This window comes from Grammomys surdaster, unplaced genomic scaffold (genome assembly GCF_004785775.1).
Source record: "Grammomys surdaster isolate TR1022 unplaced genomic scaffold, NIH_TR_1.0 125977, whole genome shotgun sequence".
NCBI classification, from domain to species: domain Eukaryota; kingdom Metazoa; phylum Chordata; class Mammalia; order Rodentia; family Muridae; genus Grammomys; species Grammomys surdaster.
The window spans coordinates 3,751,295-3,773,588 of record NW_021620793.1 but is presented as its reverse complement, the minus strand read 5'-3'; the positions used below and the strand labels follow the sequence as shown (position 1 = coordinate 3,773,588).

Below are 22,294 nucleotides of genomic sequence, written 5' to 3'. Positions count from 1 at the left end.
GATAAATATGAATCTGGAAACTTTGGCTGAGAATATTTAGTTGCCCTCCCTGGAGTCAGGTAGCTGACACCTGACCCTGTGGCAGGCTTGCCTGATTGGCAGGGCAGAGCTAGATTTACACTCAATTTCCAAACATCTTAAATATTTCCTTTCTGTTACTCTGAACCAGTGATTATAGCTGTTTATTATTTCTAACTCTGGTTATGATCTAAAAATTTAAAAAGATTTTTTTTTTGGCTCACTGTTATTCCAGACTGGCCTTGAACTTGAAATCCTCCTCTAGCCTCCATCCTCCAGTGTGTGGGTGTTAAAGGTGTGTACTACCACTCTGTCTTCAAAGTGCTTATTCATAGAAATTTTAATTATCAACTGGTGAATGGATAGTTAGCTTACATGTTATCTACTCAAAGTATACTATAACACTTGTTTTGAATGCACAGGAATACAGTTTCAGAGGCAAGAAATTTTATTATAAAGCAACGATATTGTATAAGTGTATATAAAATTTCCCTGGTTTCTGAAATGAGATGGAATCTTTGTTTACATGATACTTTGGATGTTTTTAAGTATATGTTACTAGTTTAATGGTGGCTTGACCAAGACCAATTCTACACTTAATGAATGAGCACTATGTTAATGAAGCAGGGGTTTGTCTCTGCATTGGTTAAAAGGAAAAACAGTAAATAAATATGCTTAAGCTGTGTGTGTGTGTGTGTGTGTGTGTGTGTGCGCGTGCGCATTAGTGATAATCTTTCCTCCTGTGTTTATAATCCCACCTCTTGGGGTTCAGTCTTTTGTAGGTTTCTTGACATCACATGCCACAAAAAAATGAAGGCAGACTGGTTTGTTTGCCCATATTTAGATCTAAGAACAGTATTATGGGCACTGAAGTTTTAGTACAGTTGAGAATGGACAAAAATTCAATTTTGAGCTTTTGGTTGGTTTTACTCTGACTTCTCAGGTTTAGTTTTCATTTTCTTGCCAGTTTGAGATGTAGAATATGCCTTTCTGGACCTACTAGCTGTTTGTGTTTTTAATCTGGGATCGTCAAAGTCTCTTTCTCTGAGGGATAGGGTGACAGCTGGCTATAAGCCAAAGTCCAAAGTCTAGGCGAATAGTGGGGGCTTCACTCTGCACTACCTCCTTGGGTCCTTTGCTGTGTGCTCACAGGCAGGGGGCAGTGTGGAGACTTTCCATGAGCGGGTGGCCCTGGCCTTCAGTCTGTCTTGTGATTTCTCCAATTGTGGGACAATCTCCTGTGTATTTTCACAGGCTGTACTGCAGTTCACAATGGCACCCACACATTTCTAGATCTAGGAGGATTAGCTGCAGTTGGTTGACTTTTTTTCTTTTTAAGGACATGGATTATTCCAGGAAATACCTTTTCCTTGTTAGTTAGGTTATGGGAATGTTTGACGATAAGATGGAGTCTAAATGTCATGTTTCAGTTACTATTGCATCAAAATTGTTGAAGATAAACTATTCTGTATGTTAAGATAGTAAATTTATAATTGCATATATTTCTAATATAGGGTAGACAGTATTAAGTTGTATGTAGCCTACTCTGTATCTGGTTAAGCTTTGAGGAGATGGTGCCTTATACATCTCTTGGGTAATTGGCAAAAGTAAAAGGAATTGTCCCTCCTTCAATTTCTGAGTTAAAAAAAATGACCCAGATCTGTTTTGTTTTTTATCCTAAGCCAAGCAGAAATGCACACTGCGTAGATCCACAGGTTTCACTGCTGGTTGCTTCCTTGTTGAGTACAAATCTATACTTCTCAAATGGATAACTTCTTCAAATGGAGTCTGAAGTGTGTGTGTGTGTGTGTGTGTGTGTGTGTGTGTTTGTGTTTGGTGGGGGCGGTATTCTAGACTACTCTGTATCTCAAGTGTTGAATGTGTAAAGAATGGACTGTTTTTTGCAATGAGCAAAAATAGCACAGCCTTAGAATCAGAAGGCCAAATTGAAAAACCAGAAAATAAAAGAGAAGGCCAGTTGACTCCTTGTTTTGGTAACAATGTTGCCTTACATGTTGGTGCCATTTGGTATAAGTCTCTGTGAGATGGGGTAAGATGAGCAGGTTGTGGTAGCTCATGCCACCTGAGCCAGCCTGGGTCATAAAGTGAGAGCTTTTGCCTTAAAATAGCAGCAACCACAGATTGAGGATGAGCCCTCCCTTGCTGGTTGCTGCACATCTACTGATCCTTGGTTTATTCCATAGCAATGGAGGTACCAGCACCATTCTGTGGTGACTGTCAGTGCTTGGGGTAATTGGCACACATCTAAAAAGTCAAGTTCCAACATTTTCTAACATGTTCTTTAGAAATCTAGTTTTGCTTTTGAGATCCAAACTTAACTATTAGACTTAATTAGGTAAGAGTTATCAGTCTTACCTATAGTCCTACTTGTAGTCTGGAGGTGCTCCCTGCCTCCAAAGCTGCCTCGCTGCACTTGTTACCTTAAGTTGCTCACCTGTGCTGCTGGGGTGTGGTCAGATGACCTGTGGCATTTGATGTGTTGCACATCTTCTCCTCATCATTGGCTTGTTGGGATGAAGGCTTCTTATCGTCTTTGGGTCTACCTTTTGTAGTTCACAACATTCCTGGCTGCTGTGCCTCTTAACCAGGTTTTATGTGTTTGAATGAAGTTTATATACATTTTCTCAGAAATCATTAGTCATAAAAGTAACTGAATACATTTCAGATTTCTTTGTACTTTTATGGGTTTGAAGTTAGGAAAAGGCAAATATGAAGAACCACTTTCTTAGAAGTTACTGTTGAAGCTGGCTTTGATGGAAGCAAAGAGATTTGACAGCTCTGAGAAGTTAGAGAATACACAGGTGTGCTTCTGCCGAGTGGACACTGCTTGTGTGCACTTACAGCCTGTTTCCAGTAAGAGGAGGCCTAGACCTTAGTGTGGAAATACAGAATGTGCTCATGCCGAAGTGACTAACTTGGGAGAGAGGCCTTAGGTTTTTACTTGGTTTTCAGAGGGGTTCAAGATTTCCTTCCCTAAACATTAAAAACTACTAATGTGAACCTCAATATGTTTAATTTAAAAACAAAAAACTTAGGTTGAGGACCAGAGAGGCAGCTCAGCACAAAAAAAGTGCTTACCACCAAGCCTGATGACTTTAGTTCCATCTTTGGAAGCACATGGTAGAAAGAGAACACCAGCTCTTAAAAGTTGTTTTCTCACTTACACACACACACACACACACACACACACACACACACACGCATTAAATGTAAAACGGATAGAAGAAAAGCAGGTTGAAAGATTTGTTAAGAGTAATAGAGTCCATAAGCATGGATAGTACTTGTATCTTATACTGGTAACAGCAGACTGCACTTGTACTTATTATACTTGTAAAGCACTGGCGTGCAGTGATGGAGTGCTTATGAATACTGGGAGTATTTTTCTTCCCTGCCTCATTAGACTTGTGTATATCCATAATTATCTCTGTTCCTACTCAGTGCAAAACTAAGGAACAAAGCAAATGGTTGATGTAGAGATTTACTAGAGGCTGCCTGTGAAGGAGCATAGGCTGACAACTTAGATTCCCAAGTGTGGAGAATTCCATGTTTTGTTTAGTGGAATCTGATGGGAACTCCTTCTTGACAGGGTCTAAGAGGCTTGCTTTGTATACTGATCTCACTTGCTCCTCAGTGTCAATGTCAGATTGCTGGACCACCAGCATGTGCCCAGGTGGTTCCTGTCTGCTTGCAACGGGGTTATTTCTTATTTCTCCCATTATGACTCAAGAGCTGTGGTGCAGTTTCCTTGGCTGAAGACCTTTTGATTTAATGTGCCCCCTTGATTTGGCTCAGTTCTTAAAGAGATATATGACTTTGCACACGGAACAGATCTACTGGGAAAATGATTGAAAGATTTGTTAAGAGTAATAGAGTCCATAAGTATGGATAGTACTTGTATCTTATACTGGTAAAAGCAGACTGCACTTGTAAATGCAGGTAAAATGAGGGTCTGGGTTTAAGCCTGGTTCCGGCAAGCCTTCATCCTAGTCTTCCTCCCACTCTTAGGGTCAGCACTGTTGTTTACCCAACTGAATTAGCAGAATAAGAAGCATCTGTGTATGGTTGTGTGGAAGTCGGGGAGCCTGAAGTCCTATACGGGCTCTGCAGCAGCACCTTGGCAGGAGCAGGCACATTAGGAATTTACACAGCAAAGCTGCAGACCTTAGGCTGTTGGAGAGATCTGTTTAATATGTGGAACAACTTAAAGCCATGAAGGTTTTCTTTTTTATCATTTGCCTCAGAGATCACAGACAGCTCTTAGTTAACCTAGCTGTAGAAAACGAGGTATGATTGTGCTGAAGGAGCTTAGCAGTTTCTTACTCTCAGGTAAAATTTGGAGTTAAGTTAAAAAAAAAATCTGAGAAGTGTGTAGCTTGTTTCTTTCATTTCTATGAAAAGAAAAGCATGTCCCAGCCTCTTACCAATGTCAAGCTGGGCAGGGCCTCTTTTCTGGTAGCTATTTGTCACAGCCACTTTTGACCTTGTTACAGGGCCATAGTGATGTTTGATGACCTTTTACAGAAGCCCTTCTGGGCACTGTGTCTCAGTCACTGGTCCCCATCAGCCCTGTCATATCAGCCTCCTGATTCTCCCTTGAGTGGCTTTTGGTTACCTACAAGTACACAGATACAGAAAATGGGCTGGAATTCTTTGTGGAGAACTTAAGTTTCATATCTGTCCCCAGCTTTTCTTCTGTCTCCATACCCACTGTAGACCATTTAGTCACCTCCAGTGTAAGACAGTGCTGACATGTTTTCCCCTGCTTGCCCACCACTCTCTAACATAACTGACTATTTAAGGTACTGACGTTGACATTACCTATCTATTCTTCTACTTTACTAACATGATCAAGAGGTTGGCCTTACTTTTAAAAACCCACCTGAACATGTACTTTGTGCTTTCTTCCCGTTAAACTTTGCATCTGGTTTTCTGAACCCAAGTTTTATCTTAGCCATATGTCCTGAGTGCTGCTCATCAGCTGGCTTGCCGTACAGAATGTGAGAAAAAAATGTGTAATGAGTGTAAGTGATGTAATGAATTGCCCACACTTTGCCTGAAATATAGAAGGATTATTATGTCTCATTTTTAAGAGTGAGATTAGAACCTGGACAGTGTCATTAACCAGCACTCTTGGAACGCAAAGGATAAAGGGGAGAGTTGGAGGAGAATTGAAGTCCAGGGTGGGTGCTGACTGATATTCTGAGATTTGAAGCAGTTCACATAATACTGTGAAGTTTAAAGCTGTGTCTGAGGTTAGAGAAGCTGGGTATAGTCTTCAAAGTTCTTCATGGTGTTCTGTTGGTTCTCACCTTTTACTAAAAGCAGCTTTCCCACACCTATTACCTATGGTGTGGTCACTGAGTCTGTGTGCCTCTTTTTCATCCTAGCTCTCTGTGTGTCTGTTGAAGTCGTTCTGTAGCCCTCTACGAAAGCATACTTAGATTTACCCCGAGAGACAGGAAGAAGACCATGCAGAAGCAGGAGATTGTGGATGGTAATGCTCTGAGATTAGAAAGAGGGATTCTAGGGATGGAAGATACTTTACTTCATTGTCAGGACGAACACAAGACAAAAGAAACGGAAGGAACATTGAACTTGAAATTATAACCTTAGTGGTAATCATGGGAAATGGACTTTGTTGGAATGATACCAACAGAAGTTGAGTTTCTGGGAAGTTGGTCTGGCTGAATGATGAGGATTAGAGGCAGTGGACAGCCAGGCTGATGGCCTCTGTTGATTCTGTTGGTCTGCCACTCAGACCATCAGTGACCTTTCATGGTGAATTGTCTCACAATTATTATCCTGGTTAACTGTTTGTGTCCAAGGATGAGGACAGTCTGAACTGCAAAGAAAGATTATGGGCCTGGCTTTTGTGCTGCCCCAATTCTGTTGATACTGAAGAGATGGCTAACTCCTCAGTGAGGAGGCAACACACAAGGAGAGTTCTATGGACTTCTTCTAAAATTAATTCACTTAAATGATAATATGCAGTAGCTTCACTGTTGTGCTGAATTTTTAATGTTGCTTGAGCAAACCTGGAATTTTGCATTTTCTTTGCTGCCCAAACATTTTTAAGTGAAACATTATCCTCTAGTATTTCCTGTTGTTTGTCTAGTTTATTTGAATAGTAGAGCATAGTCCGTATCTGGGTAAAATTATTAATGTGCTGCCTTAAGCAGTTTTGATTTTGCAACTCCCACCTTGGGCACTAGCAGTATAAGGCTGTCCATTGTCTACGAAAGCAGCCATTTCAGCTGTTGAGTGTCTTTATATGGCAGCTGTTTGATTAGAAACGCCTGTTTCCTTGCTGAATCATACTTGTTCGGAACAGAGATCTGTGTTGTTGACTGACATTTTTTGATGTAAGGTAAAATGGAAGAGTGCTTCCTTCCAGCTTGACTGGCATCCTTACGCTGAGTGTGCTTAAGCTCTATGTATCTGCTTCATCTGCCAGGCTAGTAATGAGTGCCAAGAACGGGTGTGCTGACTGAGGCGTTAGGAGACGGCTGCAGGAGGAGCACTTGGAGTAGTATTTTCTTCACTAATTATGGTGCCAGAGCTATAGTTGTGAGACCTGGGTAGACATTTCCCATCTCTGATCTGTGGGTGTCTCTGTTGTAGGCATGGGTTGGTACTTTGAGGTCTTCGAGAAGAGTGGTCTGTAGATGGCATGAGTATCATGTCTTATTACATGGGCATGGTATAAACCTGACAGTGAGCCTAACACGTGGATCTTAACTTCAGCAACTAAGAACATAGGAGTGGCCCTATTCTTTTTGGGTATATCAGAGACTTGATGCAGTGGATAATTGCTCTTTGTCTTGTTTTTTTTTTTCTTCATCTTTATGTGCACATTTCTTCCTCTACACATAAAGTGTTGTCTCATGCTATTCTTTGTCATTTCCATTTCACTCTCCTCATGTTTCATTCCTGTATCTTTCTTGTCTAGACCAAGTGGAGCAGCCAGCTGGCAGTAGCACCATGTAGGACCCTGCAGGAACCCCTGGTAAGTGCACTTGTGTACTTGCCAGCCACCCAGTAGTACCTCTCCCATCAAAGATAGAAGCTACAAGTCCCCTTTTCCCTTCAGAAAAGTCCTGATAGGTTATATTTTTTTTCTCTTTCAATCTCTTTTAATGTAGCAGACAGAAACCAAGTACCTGGAAAGAACTTTCCTGTTTAAGGAAATGTGTCCCAACAGTACTGGCGTGGCACTAGGCACTCACATAAGTTGCAGTAGGATTTAATTTGTTTTCTGTCATAGATGTGTTTGTGGTCTGAGCCTTCATTTTGATTCACTAAATAGCTCTCTGATGGGACAGACAGGTGTTTCTTGGTAGTCCCTTCATCTCTGATCAGAGGCCCTCAAAAGTATCTTGATAAATGGTTCTGATTGAAAAAATTCTGATGTCTTAGCTCCATGAAACAATGATATCTTTGCTAGATTTCTGTTGCCACATAAATCCATTATTGTTCATTCCTAAGTTATTTATTTGGTGGTTTCATTTCTTCATCTTTAGAATTAGTATATTGGTGTTATTTTAGTATTTAGCATAATTTTTAATAAATATGTAGACTATAGAGTCTCATATGTCTGCAGTAACCTCAAATATAGTAAGTACATCGGTCTAGTCCAGTGCTGTGATATTTGAGAGATCTCCCCACAGAGAACTGGAGAGGCCTTAGCTGTGTTTTCAGTTGGAAGTTGTCACACTCTGGGAATGGAAGCATTGTTGCTAGAGAGTTTGGGTAGAGCATCCTTCCCCTCTGCAGTATGCTATGAAACATAGTCTGGTGAGTCAGCAACCCCACAACAGACAAGTGTGTGACTGAGAGTGTCATTTGTGCTCTGCTTGAGAAACCAGGCGGGTTAACTGCTCTGTTTGTAGCTCTTGTTAGACCTCTGAGAGAGGTACACGAGGTGGGTACTCATCCTGATGCCAATCTTGATGTGGTCTGTCCTCACAATGGATTGCCTTTCCATGGTGGCTGCAGCTTTTACAGTGAATACCTGGGGAGTAGAAACAAACTTGTTAGGGCCAGGCGGTGGTGGCACACGCCTTTAATCCCAGCACTTGGGAGGCAGAGGCAGGAGGATTTCTGAGTTCAAGGCCAGCCTGGTCTACAGAGTGAGTTCCAGGGCAGCCAGGGCTACACAGAGAAACCCTGTCTCGAGAAAAAAAAAAAAAAAAAAAAAAAAAGAAAGAAACAAACTTGTTGATGAGTTCAGAAAGGGACATGTGGCATGGACTAGCTGTTCTAAGCGTGTTTTGTTTTAAGGCAGGGAATACAATGTAACATGGCATTTGCCTTCACATGCTTAAGCAGCTTCTACATTTTGAGTACATCACACTGCTTGTTTTATTATAATAGAATATTTATATTAATATATTAACATATTTAATGTTCTCTTTCCCTGTATCTGGTATGTTTCATGTTTCTACTTGTGCTACAGCACTTAGGTTGTAGAAAATCATTGAATTGCCTTGCCAGAGTATTTTGGTCAACAAATTGACACCTATTTCTATTACATTTTACAGTGTGCTTTATTTCTAATATATCTCAAGCTTATTGGAGAGGGCATGTTTAGATTACAATTCTCCATTTTAAAACTTGTAAACAGTTATAGTAAAGGGTCCTATTTCTTGGCCTGTGTGAGGACACACAGTACTGATCACACTAAGTACTGGTAGAAGTTAGAAAAAAATGTGGTTTTGATTGGTGGTGGGGGATGGGCATCTCTAACTTTTGAGTGGAATATCTGAGGGTTCTGCTGCTCACCTTATGACACTGGAGCAGTTCTACAGCACTATATCATCAGATTGTCATTTGTGTTTTTGTTTGTGGTTTGCATGTGTTTTGTTTGGAGTTACTAATCTGATTCAGACGGAGAAACACACACACAGGAAGGACATAGACATACTGAGGACAAGGAACTGTTGAAGGGGAAAGAATCAGATTCTGTTCAACACAAATACTTCAGGAGTTTGAGTCAGCAATTACCAGGCTCAGATTAAACACTGGGAAGTTGACAGGAGAGTCTGAAGAGCCAATGTGGAAGGTGCCTGTGTGTCTGCCTTCTGTAGTGCCAGTTCAGGTGAGTCTTCACCTGGAGATGGGATCCTTCGTTCACTGCTATGAGTCTCTGCTTCCTGTCAAAGCAGACGAACTTTTGGTCATGAGTGTGCTTGTGTTCCTAGCTATTGTAGGTGCACGTGGAAAGGAACACGTGGCCATACTTTAGGGAATGTCTAACCATATTGTTGACCCCCTCCACACCACCCCTCTAAAGGAAACAGAACAAACCATGCCTGTTTTCTTATTAGCTAAAGAGTTGGGCACTTAAAATGATATCTTAGAACTTCCCCTTGAAAGAATAACAAATAGCTTGTTTTGTATAGTTTGTATTCTTATGTGTGTTAGATTTTCATCAAAGCCTTTTAAACTAGTACTTTATATTATAGTTGATTTCTGTACTTTTAATTTAATGATCTTTTTCAATTATGCCATTTTTGTGTTTCTGACATTAAAACGATCTGTTGTCTTCGTTTAGCTGATTATATTCTTCTCATGATCATCTACAGTTGAGACTATGGAGAATTTGATTTCTCTGTGCTCCACAGTGATAAGTAGTTTCTTGTCTGTCTTTTTGTCTAAGGTGGTTATGAAGGAGTCAGAAAGTTTATTCAGGAAAAGCAGGGAGGCTTTTCCTAGGGAGATCTGGGAGTGGGGGTGGAGTGTGTGAGAATAATGCCAGAAGAGAGGGAAGTGCTTGGGAAGGGACTTGAGATTCACTGGGATCTGGTAACTATGGGTTACCAGTTTGGGGCCAGTACTGCAATATACTGTATTCCTTTGGGGCTTCAGTTCATTGTTGTAGCTTCTCAGGAGAGGTCCTGGTTTAGTCTAACTTTCTGTAGTTTGGGATCACTTGAAGTGTAGTTAGTTTTTCCTTTGTGTGCCTCCGAGTTATTAATGAAATAAGGGCCATGTTTCTGATTTCTCTGCATTTGAGAGAGGCCATTTTTATCCCTTATAATGCAGCAAAATGTCTATTTCCGAAGTTGTGGTTACGTAGTTACGCATTATCCTGTCTTAACCAATAAAATGTTTTAAGTTACGACATACTGTTTTTCTCTAATACGTGTTTTCTCATATTATTTATATGATTTCAAACTTCATTGATTCTAAAGTTTTTTATATTAGTATTACTTTTTGATAATACATTGTTCATTAATTTGATAGCTATTATGCTGTGAAACTAGGGACCAAACATCTAAAAATGCAGGACTTACGAGTTGGTTTTTTTTCTGACAGATTTGATGATATTTTTAGTCACTGTCCATTCTTTTCTTTGGAAATCCAATTACATGCAAATACAGTCTACTTTGCTTGGGTTAATAATTGTCTCAAGGCCGGGCAGTGGTGGCACACGCCTTTAATCCCAGCACTTGGGAGGCAGAGGCAGGAGGATTTCTGAGTTCGAGGCTAGCGTGGTCTACAGAGTGAGTTCCAGGACAGCCAGGGCTACACAGAGAATCCCTGTCTCGGAAAAAAAAAAAATAATAATAATAATAATTGTCTCAAGGACCAGAGTATCATAAATGAATGAGTAAATAAACATATGCTGTGTTTCAGGGAAGAAGAAATCACAAGAGAATAAAAACAAAGGCATCAGAACCCAGGCTGCACAGCTGAAGGCAAGTGAGCTGGACTCCACCTTGGCAAGCATGAGGGGCTCTGCAGAAGGTAAGTGCTGGCCATGCTTGGTGATGTGGATATGTGTTAACTGCTTCTTTCCACATGTTGTGTCCTGGCTAACCCGCCTGAGAAGTACCCAAGAACTATAGAGGGCTTAAACACCAAGAAAGCTGTCTGACTTTACTGTAGTAACCTCAACTTTCCACACCCTACTTCCTCTTCAGAAGGACAGTATTCTCCCCTTAAAATGAAATAAAACATGCAACATGGTTATATTCATAAAGAGAGACAGGCAGAGTGACTCAAGCCTTTAATCTCAGCACGAGAGAGGCAGAGGCAGGTGGATCTGAGTTTCAGGCCAGTCTGATCTATATAGTGAGGCTGACTAAAAACTTTTTTCTAGACATACATAGATACATACATACATCTGCTTAGTGATTACAGGGGTATATTTAGGGAAAAAATTGTTTTGTGATATACCTTATGATTTATCTGTATTAGTGTGTGTATCTTCAATTAAGCATTTACTTACAGATATCAGACACTTTTGATTTTGTATAGCAGAATAAAAAGTGTTTCTACTTTGTCAGAATTTAAAAGCCATACTTTGCCGGGCGGTGGTGGCGCACGCCTTTAATCAGAGTGAGTTCCAGGACAACCAGGGCTACACAGAGAAACCCTGTCTCGAAAAACAAAAAAACAAAAAAAAAAGCCATACTTTATTTTATGTTTCTCTCCATGAGTTCTGTCTTTTTACCTAATAATGCCTCTGAGCATTGATATTCTAGATCTTTCATGATGTGAGAGTTTACAAAGAAGCAGGTTGAAAGTTAATCACTCAGCTTACCCTGCTCAGCACAGTTGAGTCTCCATATTTGGGACTTTTGTGTGCCTCAGTTTGTACAGGCGAATTTACAGAGACAGGAGCTTGTTCGAGTTGCTCATTGTGACACGGGGAGATTTAAGAATATAGATTTGTGATTCCTGCAAAAAACATCTGTGTGGAGGAACAGTGAGAGATCAGTATTTTTGAATACCTTTTATAGCCATTTAATTTGCCCTGTTTGTGATAACATCAAAAGAATCTTAGGTTTTATGCCCCTTTGAGAATCGAGAATGGATAAGTTCATTGTGAGTGATGTGTACATGGCCCTTATGGTGGCCTAGGGAGTCGTAGTCAGTGTGATTTTAAACAGGATTTAACTGGAAGGAGGGGAGTCTGGCCCTCGCCATCCCGTAACCTTCCTTTGTGTTTGACATAGTATGGGAAATGGGAAGAGTTCATTTCCTACTCTTAAGTCTAACTTTTGCTTCCTGAGAGCAGCAAATTTTCTAAGACATTTGTTTGAGTAATACAAAAAAAAAATGCAAAACAATTTTTGTTTAAAAATAGACTTTGAAGGGAGGCACTGGTTAGCACACGCCTTTAATCCCAGCACTTGGGAGACAGAGGCTAGCCTGGTCTACAGATTGAATTACAGGACATCCAGGGCAACACAGAAAAATCATGTCTTGAGACACAAAAAACAAACAACAGCAACAAAAAGTAGAGTTTGAAATTGTAAGAGATCTCTTTAGTAACTCAAGACATACATACATACATACATACATACACACACACACACACACACACACACACACACGCGCGCGTGTGTGTGTGTGTGTATTTGCTCTACTGTAAAATTACGAAAAAGATACATGATGCTCAGGCCCAATGTTTGGCACTGGGTCAACATGAGGGTCTCTCTGCCTAATGTAGCTGATGACTCAAGGTTTCCCAGCCCTGTGTCTGAAAGCCCAAGAAGGTGGGGAGTGCTTTGGGGCCTGACTTGTTAGTAAGGTTGTATACTTTAAGCTCCTATTACTTACTTCAGACCAGTGGTTCTTAACTTGTGGGTCACGACCAGTGGGGATCACATATTAGATATCCTGTTTATCAGCTATTTATATTACAATTCATAACAGTAGCAAATTTATAGTTACAAACTAGCAACAAAATAGTTTTATGATTGGGAGTCACTACAACATGAGGAACTGTATTTAAGGCTCATATTAGGAAGGTTGAGAACCACTAGAACAGATAGTTTCAAACAAGATTGATCACAGATAGTAGGGAGCAGCTTTTAAATCTAAGGAAACCACAGATTACCACAGAAAACAAAATCTAGAAAGACAGTTTTGAGCCAACATATTTCTGTTATCCTGTGTTGGCTTTGTTGTCCAGTGTTCTGGGTGTCTGTTGAAAATATATCTGAGAGCACATTTGAAATGTGCTATTACCTCCATTGACTGCTCACCTGGCTTGTTGAAAGCACACAGAAAGTATCAGATGTGTCCAGGGGAGAGCATTTGATTTCTGTTTAGAAACAGGAGCTTGCAGCTAATGAGGTAGTGGCAGATGGGAGAAGTAGGGCTCTCTTTCTAGCAGATAGCAAGAGGGCTGAGGTCTGGGTGTTTAGGTGAGCTTATGTTCCTAACTCATATTTGTAGAGGCTCTAGCATTTGGCCATTCTTTATTTAGCATCTCCTCCCTCCACTGTGCCCTGTCTGTGGACACCCTGTTGTAGCTTGCTGACACTTGGGCCACTCTTTTTTGCCTTTGTCTCATGCCGTACCATCAGCACCACGCTCGCCTTGGTCTCAGCATTCAAACCTTTCAATCTCTTAATCTACCTGTAGTTCAAGTTTCCCAAATGACTCTTCTGTATTCAGATGCCATACTGGATGTTATTTATCCCACATTTTGATTGCCTGCCCCCTTTTGCCTTTTCCTCTCTATCCTTGATGCATATTACCTTTGGGTTTAGCCTGTATAGCACATTTCACTACTCTTCTACAAATATGGCCATACGTTTATTATAGAACAGTTGCTTGCTTGTTGTGTGTAGCTTCTGCCAGAATAAAATGGAACTTTGTAATAATTTTATCCTGCTGTAAACTTAGGACATATGTGTGGGAGGTAGGGAGAAGGGTCCTGGCAGTCTGGCGTGACCTGTGCAAGCTCCGTGGGGCTCTGTTGGAAAACTTGAGTCGATCTGTTTACTTGGCCTAGAAAAACTATAGCTCTGCTGCCTCTTTGGCAAAGTCTTCTGAACTCTTAGGGTGACTATGAAAGAAGGGCCTGAATTCAATAGCATAGCAGGTAGTCCGTCTTACTGGGCTAGTGACATTGAGGCCCACTCCACCAGCATTCATCACAGCTCAGATCTGGAAGGGTCTTCTGTTCTCTTCCATTTACAAGCCCATTCTCTTCCTTTATAGAGAACCTCAAAAGATCTGCTACTGTTCCTTCTGTTTCCTTCTTTCCCTCTGAGAAATTGTCCTCACTGTTCTGCTGTGGCTGTTGTCTTGGTCACCAGACATTCCTCTTGGCAAATGGAACACACCCCAGTTTTAGTCCTTTATTTACCCAGCATCCTGAAGCTCTGGACTGAGCGAACCATTCCTTCATTGTGACTTGTTTCTTGGCCATTCCTCATTCTTAAGTCCTAGTTTGTGTTCTGTTGCTATGATAAAACAGTGACAAGAGCAACTTTGGGGAAGAAGTGGTTTATTTGGTTTGTGAGTTATGGCCCATTATTGAGGGAAGACGAGGCAGGAACTGAAACAGTGACAGTGGAGGAGCAATGCTGTATAGGCTTGCTTCAAAGCTGATCTTCAGCTACCTTACTTATATAGCCTGGGACCACATGCCCAATGGTTTCCTTGATTGCTGTGAGCTCACATCAACCATCAATGAAGAAAATACCCATAGACATGCCTATGGGCTAATGTCATAGAGGCGCTTCCCCAGCTGGGATTCATTCCCTCTTTCAGATAAGTCAAGCTAACAAAGACGATTAGCCTCTCAGTGTCTGGGATATAGTCCTTCCCTGTCTGTCCACTTTCTAGATAATGTGCAGGTCATTGTTCATTAACTCTCTCCCATGAGGCAGGTATTCCAGCTTCTGTGTCGACATAAGATCTTCTGAAACACTACTTAGTCTCTTCACTGAGACACATATTACCATACTTTAAATTTCAGCTCATCCTAAGTAAATCCATGTGTTTTTTTTCTGCCCCATGTGTACATAGACATTCTTGTTTCTCCTGTAGTCTTTGGTTTGGGAAGCAGGATTATTGCAATTTCTTGCAGTCCTCTGGCTTCTCGTCACGCCCAGTCAGCAAGCACATTTTGTCAGCTTCATTTCCAAACACACGTACTCAGGGTCTGGTTACTTCCCAGCACCTTTCCAGCCTACTGCCTGCGTGCCATCATCCTGCCCCTCTTCTGGGGCAGTGAGCTCTTGTTGCCCACCTCCTTCCCTCAGCCACATAGAGTTTCCATTTTCTTTCCAGTGAGCAACATGATTCTTTGGAAAGTGGAGCCGGATGACTTACCTGTTAGAACTACCTACAAGCTCTCTTTGACTTGGGATAATGGGCAGCTTCTCATGGGATCTTATTCTCAGTACTGGGTTACCCTACTCTCATCTCCCTGCCTTTTCCAACTTTTTTTCTACAGCCTCCCTGACCTTGAACCTCCTTAGTGCCATCTTGACTTAGAGATAGCTCATGTATTTTATTTGCTGCTTCCTCTGCCCAAGGCAGTCTGTCTACCAGATGATTGCATGGCTTTTTTTTTTTTAAATGTCTCTGATCAACTGTGGCCTCATTAGCAAGCCATTTCTGGCCTGCCTAATTCAGGTGGGAATGAGCATAGACTCATAAGTGATTGCAGATGGCTGTTTTATTCAGTAAAGTACACCTTAGGCTTCTAAGAGATAGAAAGTTTGTTTGACTAGAATGGATTTCATCATCTAGAACAAGTTCCATCCTTCAGGTACACTTGAATCATGAGAAATTGGAATTTGTAACCAGGCTCATTATAATACTGGCTATTTCAACACAGTTGTAGGCACCAGTTTTTATGAATAGAAGAACTTCATACCCTTGGGCATGCTTGTCCTGATGTGTCCAGAGTGTTGCCTGGTCCTCAGCAGTCTCCTTCATTTGTTAAGTCAATGGAGGGAATTTACACCCAGCTCAACCTCCAAATGAAATATTTTTTGCTTGGCATATATCTTAGCAACTTCCAGCAGTAGAGTCATAGGAGTTGATTACACAGCAGCTACTGTGTCTTTATCTCTGTGCTTCTGTTCCTCTGTGCTCCTTAGGTCCAAAAGGAGAGGATGAGAGGCCTTTGGCTTCTACACCTGAGCAGCCAGCCCTTCTGCCAGAGGTGGTAAGCCAGGATGCAGTTCCACAGGTGGCCATCCCTCTTCCTGCCTGTGAGCCACAGCCAAAGGCAGATGAGAAACAAGAAGTCACAGATTGTGAGGTCAACGATATGGAGGAAGAGGAGGAAGAGGAGGAGGAGCTAGAGGAAGAAGAGGAGGAAGAAGAGTTGGGAGAAGATGGGGAGGAAGATGCAGACATGCCTAATGAAAGCTCTGTGAAAGAGCCAGAAATACGGTGTGAAGAAAAGCCAGAAGATTTATTAGAAGAACCACAGAGCATGTCAAATGAAACTTCTGGAGACTCTCCAGATATGACCCCTCCTCTCCACATTCCCAGAACTAGAGAGGAGGCCAACGGTGATGTGCTGGAAACATTTATGTTTCCATGTCAGCATTGTGAAAGAAAATTTGCAACGAAGCAGGGGCTAGAACGTCACATGCACATCCACATTTCCACAATCAATCATGCTTTCAAGTGCAAATACTGTGGGAAACCGTTTGGCACACAGATTAACAGGAGGCGGCATGAACGACGGCACGAGACGGGGTTGAAGAGAAGACCCAGCATGACATTACAGCCCTCAGAGGATCCAGAGGATGGCAAGGGGGAAAATGTTATTTCTAAAGATGAGTCAAGTCCTCCTCACCTTGGACAAGACTGTTTAATCTTGAACTCAGAGAAAACCTCACAGGAAATACTGAATTCATCTTTTGTGGAAGAGAATGGCGAAGTTAAAGAACTTCATCCGTGCAAATACTGCAAAAAGGTATTTGGAACTCACACCAATATGAGACGACATCAGCGTAGAGTTCACGAGCGCCACCTGATTCCTAAAGGTGTCCGGCGAAAAGGAGGACTCCTAGAAGAGCATTCACCAGCAGAGCAGGCCCCGCCCTCCCAGAATGTCTATGTACCAAGCACAGAGCCAGAGGAAGAAGGGGAAACGGATGATGTGTACATTATGGACATTTCTAGCAACATCTCTGAAAATCTAAATTACTATATTGATGGTAAGATTCAGACCAACAACAGCACTAGTAATTGTGATGTGATTGAGATGGAGTCTAATTCCGCACACTTGTATGGCATAGATTGTCTGCTCACTCCAGTAACTGTGGAGATTACTCAAAATATAAAGAGCACTCAGGTCTCTGTGACAGATGATCTTCTTAAAGAGTCTCCCAGCAGCACAAATTGTGAGTCGAAGAAACGGAGGACTGCCAGTCCACCTGTGCTCCCCAAAATTAAAGCAGAGACAGATTCTGATTCCACAGCACCCTCATGTTCCTTAAGTCTGCCTCTGAGCATATCAACAACAGAGGTGGTGTCTTTCCATAAAGAGAAGGGTGTCTATTTGTCTTCAAAGCTCAAGCAGCTTCTTCAGACCCAGGACAAGCTGACTCCTCCTGCTGGGATTTCAGCAGCTGAAATGCCTAAGTTAGGTCCTGTGTGTGTATCTGCTCCTGCATCCATGTTACCTGTGACTTCTAGTAGGTTTAAGAGACGTACCAGCTCTCCACCCAGTTCTCCACAGCACAGCCCTGCCCTTCGAGACTTTGGGAAACCAAGTGATGGAAAAGCAGCATGGACAGACACAGTTCTGACTTCCAAGAAACCCAAGTTAGAAAGTCGTAGTGACTCACCAGTGTGGAGTTTGTCTGGGAGAGATGAGAGAGAAACTGGAAGCCCTCCTTGCTTTGATGAATACAAAATATCAAAAGAATGGGCGGCCAATTCTACTTTCGGTAGCGTGTGCAACCAACAGCCACTGGATTTATCCAGCGGGGTCAAACAGAAGTCAGAGGGTACAGGCAAGACTCCAGTCCCATGGGAATCTGTATTGGATCTCAGTGTGCATAAAAAGCCTTGTGATTCTGAAGGCAAGGAATTCAAAGAGAACCATTTGGCACAGCCGGCTGCAAAGAAGAAAAAACCAACCACCTGCATGCTACAAAAGGTTCTTCTCAATGAGTATAATGGTGTTAGCTTACCTACAGAAAGCACACCAGAGGTGACCAGGAGCCCAAGTCCTTGTAAATCCCCAGATACACAGCCAGATCCTGAGCTTGGTCCTGACTTGAGTTGCTCAGCCCCCACTGCTGAGTCTCCACCTGAAGTTGTTGGCCCTTCATCACCCCCTCTCCAGACAGCCTCCCTGTCTTCTGGTCAGCTGCCTCCTCTCTTGATCCCCACAGAGCCTTCTTCCCCTCCCCCCTGCCCTCCTGTGCTAACTGTTGCCACTCCACCACCTCCCCTCCTTCCAACTGTCCCTCTCCCCAACCCCTCTTCTGATGCTTCTCCTCAGCAGTGCCCCTCTCCGTTCTCAAATGCCACTGCTCAGTCTCCTCTTCCAATTCTCTCCCCAACAGTGTCGCCCTCTCCCTCTCCCATTCCTCCTGTAGAGCCACTCATGTCTGCTACTTCCCCTGGTCCTCCAACACTTTCTTCCTCTTCTTCCTCCTCCTCCTCTTCTTTCTCCTCTTCTTCATGTTCCTCCACCTCCCCCTCACCACCCCCTCTCTCAGCAGTGTCATCTGTGGTTTCCTCTGCGGACAATCTGGAAACATCTCTTCCTGCAATAACTTTCAAACAGGAGGAGCCAGAGAGTGAAGGTCTGAAACCCAAGGAAGAGGCCACACCTGCAGGTGGACAAAGTGTTATCCAAGAAACATTCAGCAAAAACTTTGTTTGCAATGTCTGTGAATCACCTTTTCTTTCCATTAAAGACCTAACCAAACATTTATCTGTTCATGCTGAAGAATGGCCCTTCAAATGTGAGTTTTGTGTGCAGCTTTTTAAGGATAAGACTGATCTGTCAGAGCATCGATTTCTGCTTCATGGAGTTGGAACTATCTTTGTGTGTTCTGTATGTAAGAAAGAATTTGCCTTCTTATGCAATTTACAGCAGCACCAGCGTGATCTGCACCCAGATGAGGTATGCACACACCATGAGTTTGAAAGTGGGACCCTGAGGCCCCAGAACTTCACAGACCCCACGAAGGCCCATGCAGAGCATATGCCGAGTTTGCCAGAAGAGCCTTTGGAAACTCCTAGAGAGGAGGAGTTAAATGATTCCTCTGAAGAGCTTTACACGACCATCAAAATAATGGCTTCTGGAATAAAGACAAAAGATCCAGATGTTCGACTTGGTCTCAACCAGCATTACCCGAGCTTTAAACCACCTCCGTTTCAGTACCACCATCGAAACCCTATGGGGATTGGGGTGACGGCCACAAACTTCACCACCCACAATATTCCACAGACTTTCACTACTGCCATTCGCTGCACAAAGTGTGGGAAGGGTGTTGATAATATGCCCGAGCTACATAAGCATATCTTGGCGTGTGCATCTGCGAGTGACAAGAAGAGGTACACTCCTAAGAAAAACCCAGTGCCCCTGAAACAAACTGTGCAGCCCAAAAATGGAGTGTTAGATTTAGACAACTCTGGGAAAAATGCCTTCAGACGAATGGGGCAGCCCAAGAGACTGAGCTTCAATGTTGAACTCAACAAAATGTCTCCAAATAAGCTCAAGCTAAGTGCATTGAAGAAAAAAAACCAGTTGGTACAGAAAGCAATCCTTCAGAAGAACAGATCTGCAAAGCAGAAGGCAGACCTGAGGGATACTTCGGAGGCATCTTCGCATATCTGCCCTTACTGTGACAGGGAGTTCACATACATCGGCAGCCTGAATAAGCATGCCGCTTTCAGCTGTCCTAAAAAACCTCTTTCTCCTTCCAAAAGGAAAGTTTCCCATTCATCTAAGAAAGGTGGCCACGCATCATCTGCTAGCAGTGACAGAAGCAGTAGCAGCAATCCCCGGAGGCGGACTGCAGATACAGAGATCAAGATGCAGAGCATGCAAGCGCCCTTGGGCAAGACCAGAGCTCGGAGTACAGGCCCTGCCCAAGCCTCAGTGCCCTCCTCATCCTTCAGATCAAAACAGAATGTCAAATTTTCAGCTTCAGTCAAATCCAAAAAAGCAAGTTCTTCATCCTTGAGGAATTCTAGTCCCATAAGAATGGCCAAAATTACTCATGTTGAGGGCAAAAAATCCAAAGCTGTTGCCAAGAGTCATTCTACTCAGCTCTCAAGCAAATCATCGCGAAGTCTGCATGTGAGAGTGCAGAAGAGCAAAGCTGTTCTACAAAGCAAGACTGCCCTGGCCAGTAAGAAAAGAACAGACCGGTTCATAGTAAAATCTAGAGAGCGGAACGGGGGCCCAATCACCCGAAGCCTTCAGCTGGCAGCTGCTGCGGACCTGAGTGAAAGCAGGAGAGAGGACAGCAGTGCCAGGCATGAGCTGAAGGACTTCAGGTAAGCCCAGAGCTCGGGGAGGTGAGGACTGCTGGAGAGCTGTAGCTGGCCTGGAGGATGTCTTTCCTCCTGTAAAATACTGACATGAGCATTTTAGCAAAGTGGCACTTGCATAATTTGTAGGATACCCTTGCTGCTTTGACTGCTGTACAGATGAATAAATACATTTTATTTCAGACTTAGTAGACTTAGTACTCACAAAGTGGTACCATTTCTTTAATTTCTGGATGGAACTTGAACCCAGTTCCCTGTGTGAAAAGGTGAAGTTCTCTTAATTTATATCTTGGGCAGTGTTCCAGTGACACTCATATTAGTTCCTGGCCCTACATTGCTCCTGGAGGTTAAGTGGGTCACAAGTCTATTAGCAACTGCAGTGCACTCTTGTTTAATAGTTTGTGACTTAAGCATAGTTAATAATGTCTAAAACTGTTTGTTATTAATGCTTCCATTTGCTGGTGTTGGAATTTAAAAGTTTTTCCATGTTGCTTAAAGTAAAATAACCATATATCTTAAAAATGCCTTATATTCCCCTCCAGCCCTCTGCCTACAGCCATAGTGAGATCAGCAATCGAGGTTCTAATGGGGAAGAAGAGCAGGCCAGGCCCTAGGGCTCAGTGCTTCTCCTGTAATGTTAGGTTTCATTTTAGATCTGAGCTGAGCTCACTGCCTTATTCCGTATTCTCCCCACATACATATGGTTCTCAGGGACAGAGTGATGTGGCCCTAGTATGATCTGTTGTATTGACTTCTCAAGCTGAGTTGATACACACTTGGAATTCCTTCTCATTCCCAAATTATGTCCACAGGTCAGTGGCCATCAGAAAGCTAATCTGTAAATACTTGGACACTTTCTATGCAGCCTTTCTTGATTCTAGGCTGTCATGGCTGTAATTCTGGGTATTGGAAGCAAACAGAGTTAGGGACAGCTGTGGAGTGACTTGTTTTTGGAGAAGACCTAAGCATACCAAGGTTCCAGTGTCACTCAGAATTTTTGGTGCTGTGTGCCTTGAAGCATAGCAAAGAAAGCTCAAGACATTGGATACAAGAGTTTCATCAGTTTCCTGTAGGGCTGAAGGACTGAGATTGTTTTGAAGGTACTTCAAATCATGCTGAGTGTTAGTTGCTATCAATCTGGGTCACTGTTTTCAGCCGTCAGTGCTCCTTACTTGTTACTGGCTTCTGTTCTGGGGAATTCCACACCAAGTTAACATTATTTAACCATCATTTCCATGGGCTACCATGCAGGTGATTGATGTTTTAGAATGTACTTTCTTCTAGTGTTTTCTAAAAGAATGAACTGTTTTGTACTGGATCCTGTAGACTTTTTCAGGGGTGAATGTATGAACATGTAAAAGCTGAGTGTGCATGTATATAAAGTTCACTTGCTTCACTCTTACCTGCTGTTTTAAAGACTCCTTAAAGTTAATATGCCCTGAAATGGGTTTCTTTTCTCGCTCCAGTGGATTTTAAACTATTTTGATAGTTAACAGAATTATACTGCTGGAGTTAAAAGTTGGCCTAAAAAGCACCACTTACAGCTATAGATAACAAAATCATAAGTTGTGTGCTCAGTAACAGACACAGTGAGTTGTTCCCGATGACTTAATCCTTTACCTTTGTGAGTCACTGCCCCTGTGCTATAGACAGGTCTGCAGGATGAGAGACATCATACGAGATACTTACCAAGGGACTATGACCTTGTGAGTTGTTTTAGACAATTAAAAACCAAATGTCTAATTGAACATTATGTTTGACTATCTAGACATAAGAGTGGGCATTTCTGCAGAGTGTATTTCTGTCATTAGTATCCCTAGTAAACATGTAGACAACAGTAGGGTTCCTGGCTGCTGGCATCCATACACTAGGTGTCCTCTAACTCAGGGCTGCTACAGACTAGCCTGAGCTCATTCTCGGTGCTTGTGTGTTGTGTGCTGACTAGGGAGGAATGTTTACTGACAGTGGTCCTCAGCTCCAGTGTTTGTCTCAGTTGACTTAGTGGAGACTCCGTGATGCAAGG

At 42.5% G+C, this 22,294-nt stretch overlaps 2 protein-coding genes across 4 annotated transcripts in view; both read left to right on the top strand.

The window, feature by feature from the left end:
• LOC114609587 (PR domain zinc finger protein 2-like) overlaps nt 1-10,782 on the top strand; it is a 73,145-nt gene extending 62,363 nt beyond the window's left edge. The window contains exons 7-8 of the mRNA XM_028753949.1: nt 6,989-7,045; nt 10,678-10,782. Coding sequence (XP_028609782.1) covers nt 6,989-7,026 — 38 coding nt within the window. The 3' untranslated portion in view covers nt 7,027-7,045; nt 10,678-10,782. The remainder of the gene's footprint in view (nt 1-6,988; nt 7,046-10,677) is intronic.
• The window catches only part of Prdm2 (PR/SET domain 2), a 55,081-nt gene that overhangs the window by 11,450 nt on the left and 21,337 nt on the right, over nt 1-22,294 (top strand). For 2 of the 3 annotated variants that reach the window (XM_028753946.1, XM_028753947.1), the window contains exons 2-3: nt 10,678-10,788; nt 15,897-20,277. In XM_028753946.1, the coding sequence (XP_028609779.1) occupies nt 10,770-10,788; nt 15,897-20,277 (4,400 nt within the window). In that variant the 5' untranslated portion in view covers nt 10,678-10,769. Of the gene's footprint in view, nt 1-7,026; nt 7,046-10,677; nt 10,789-15,896; nt 20,278-22,294 lie in introns of those variants that run through there. The other variant, XM_028753948.1, reaches the window with a different exon arrangement.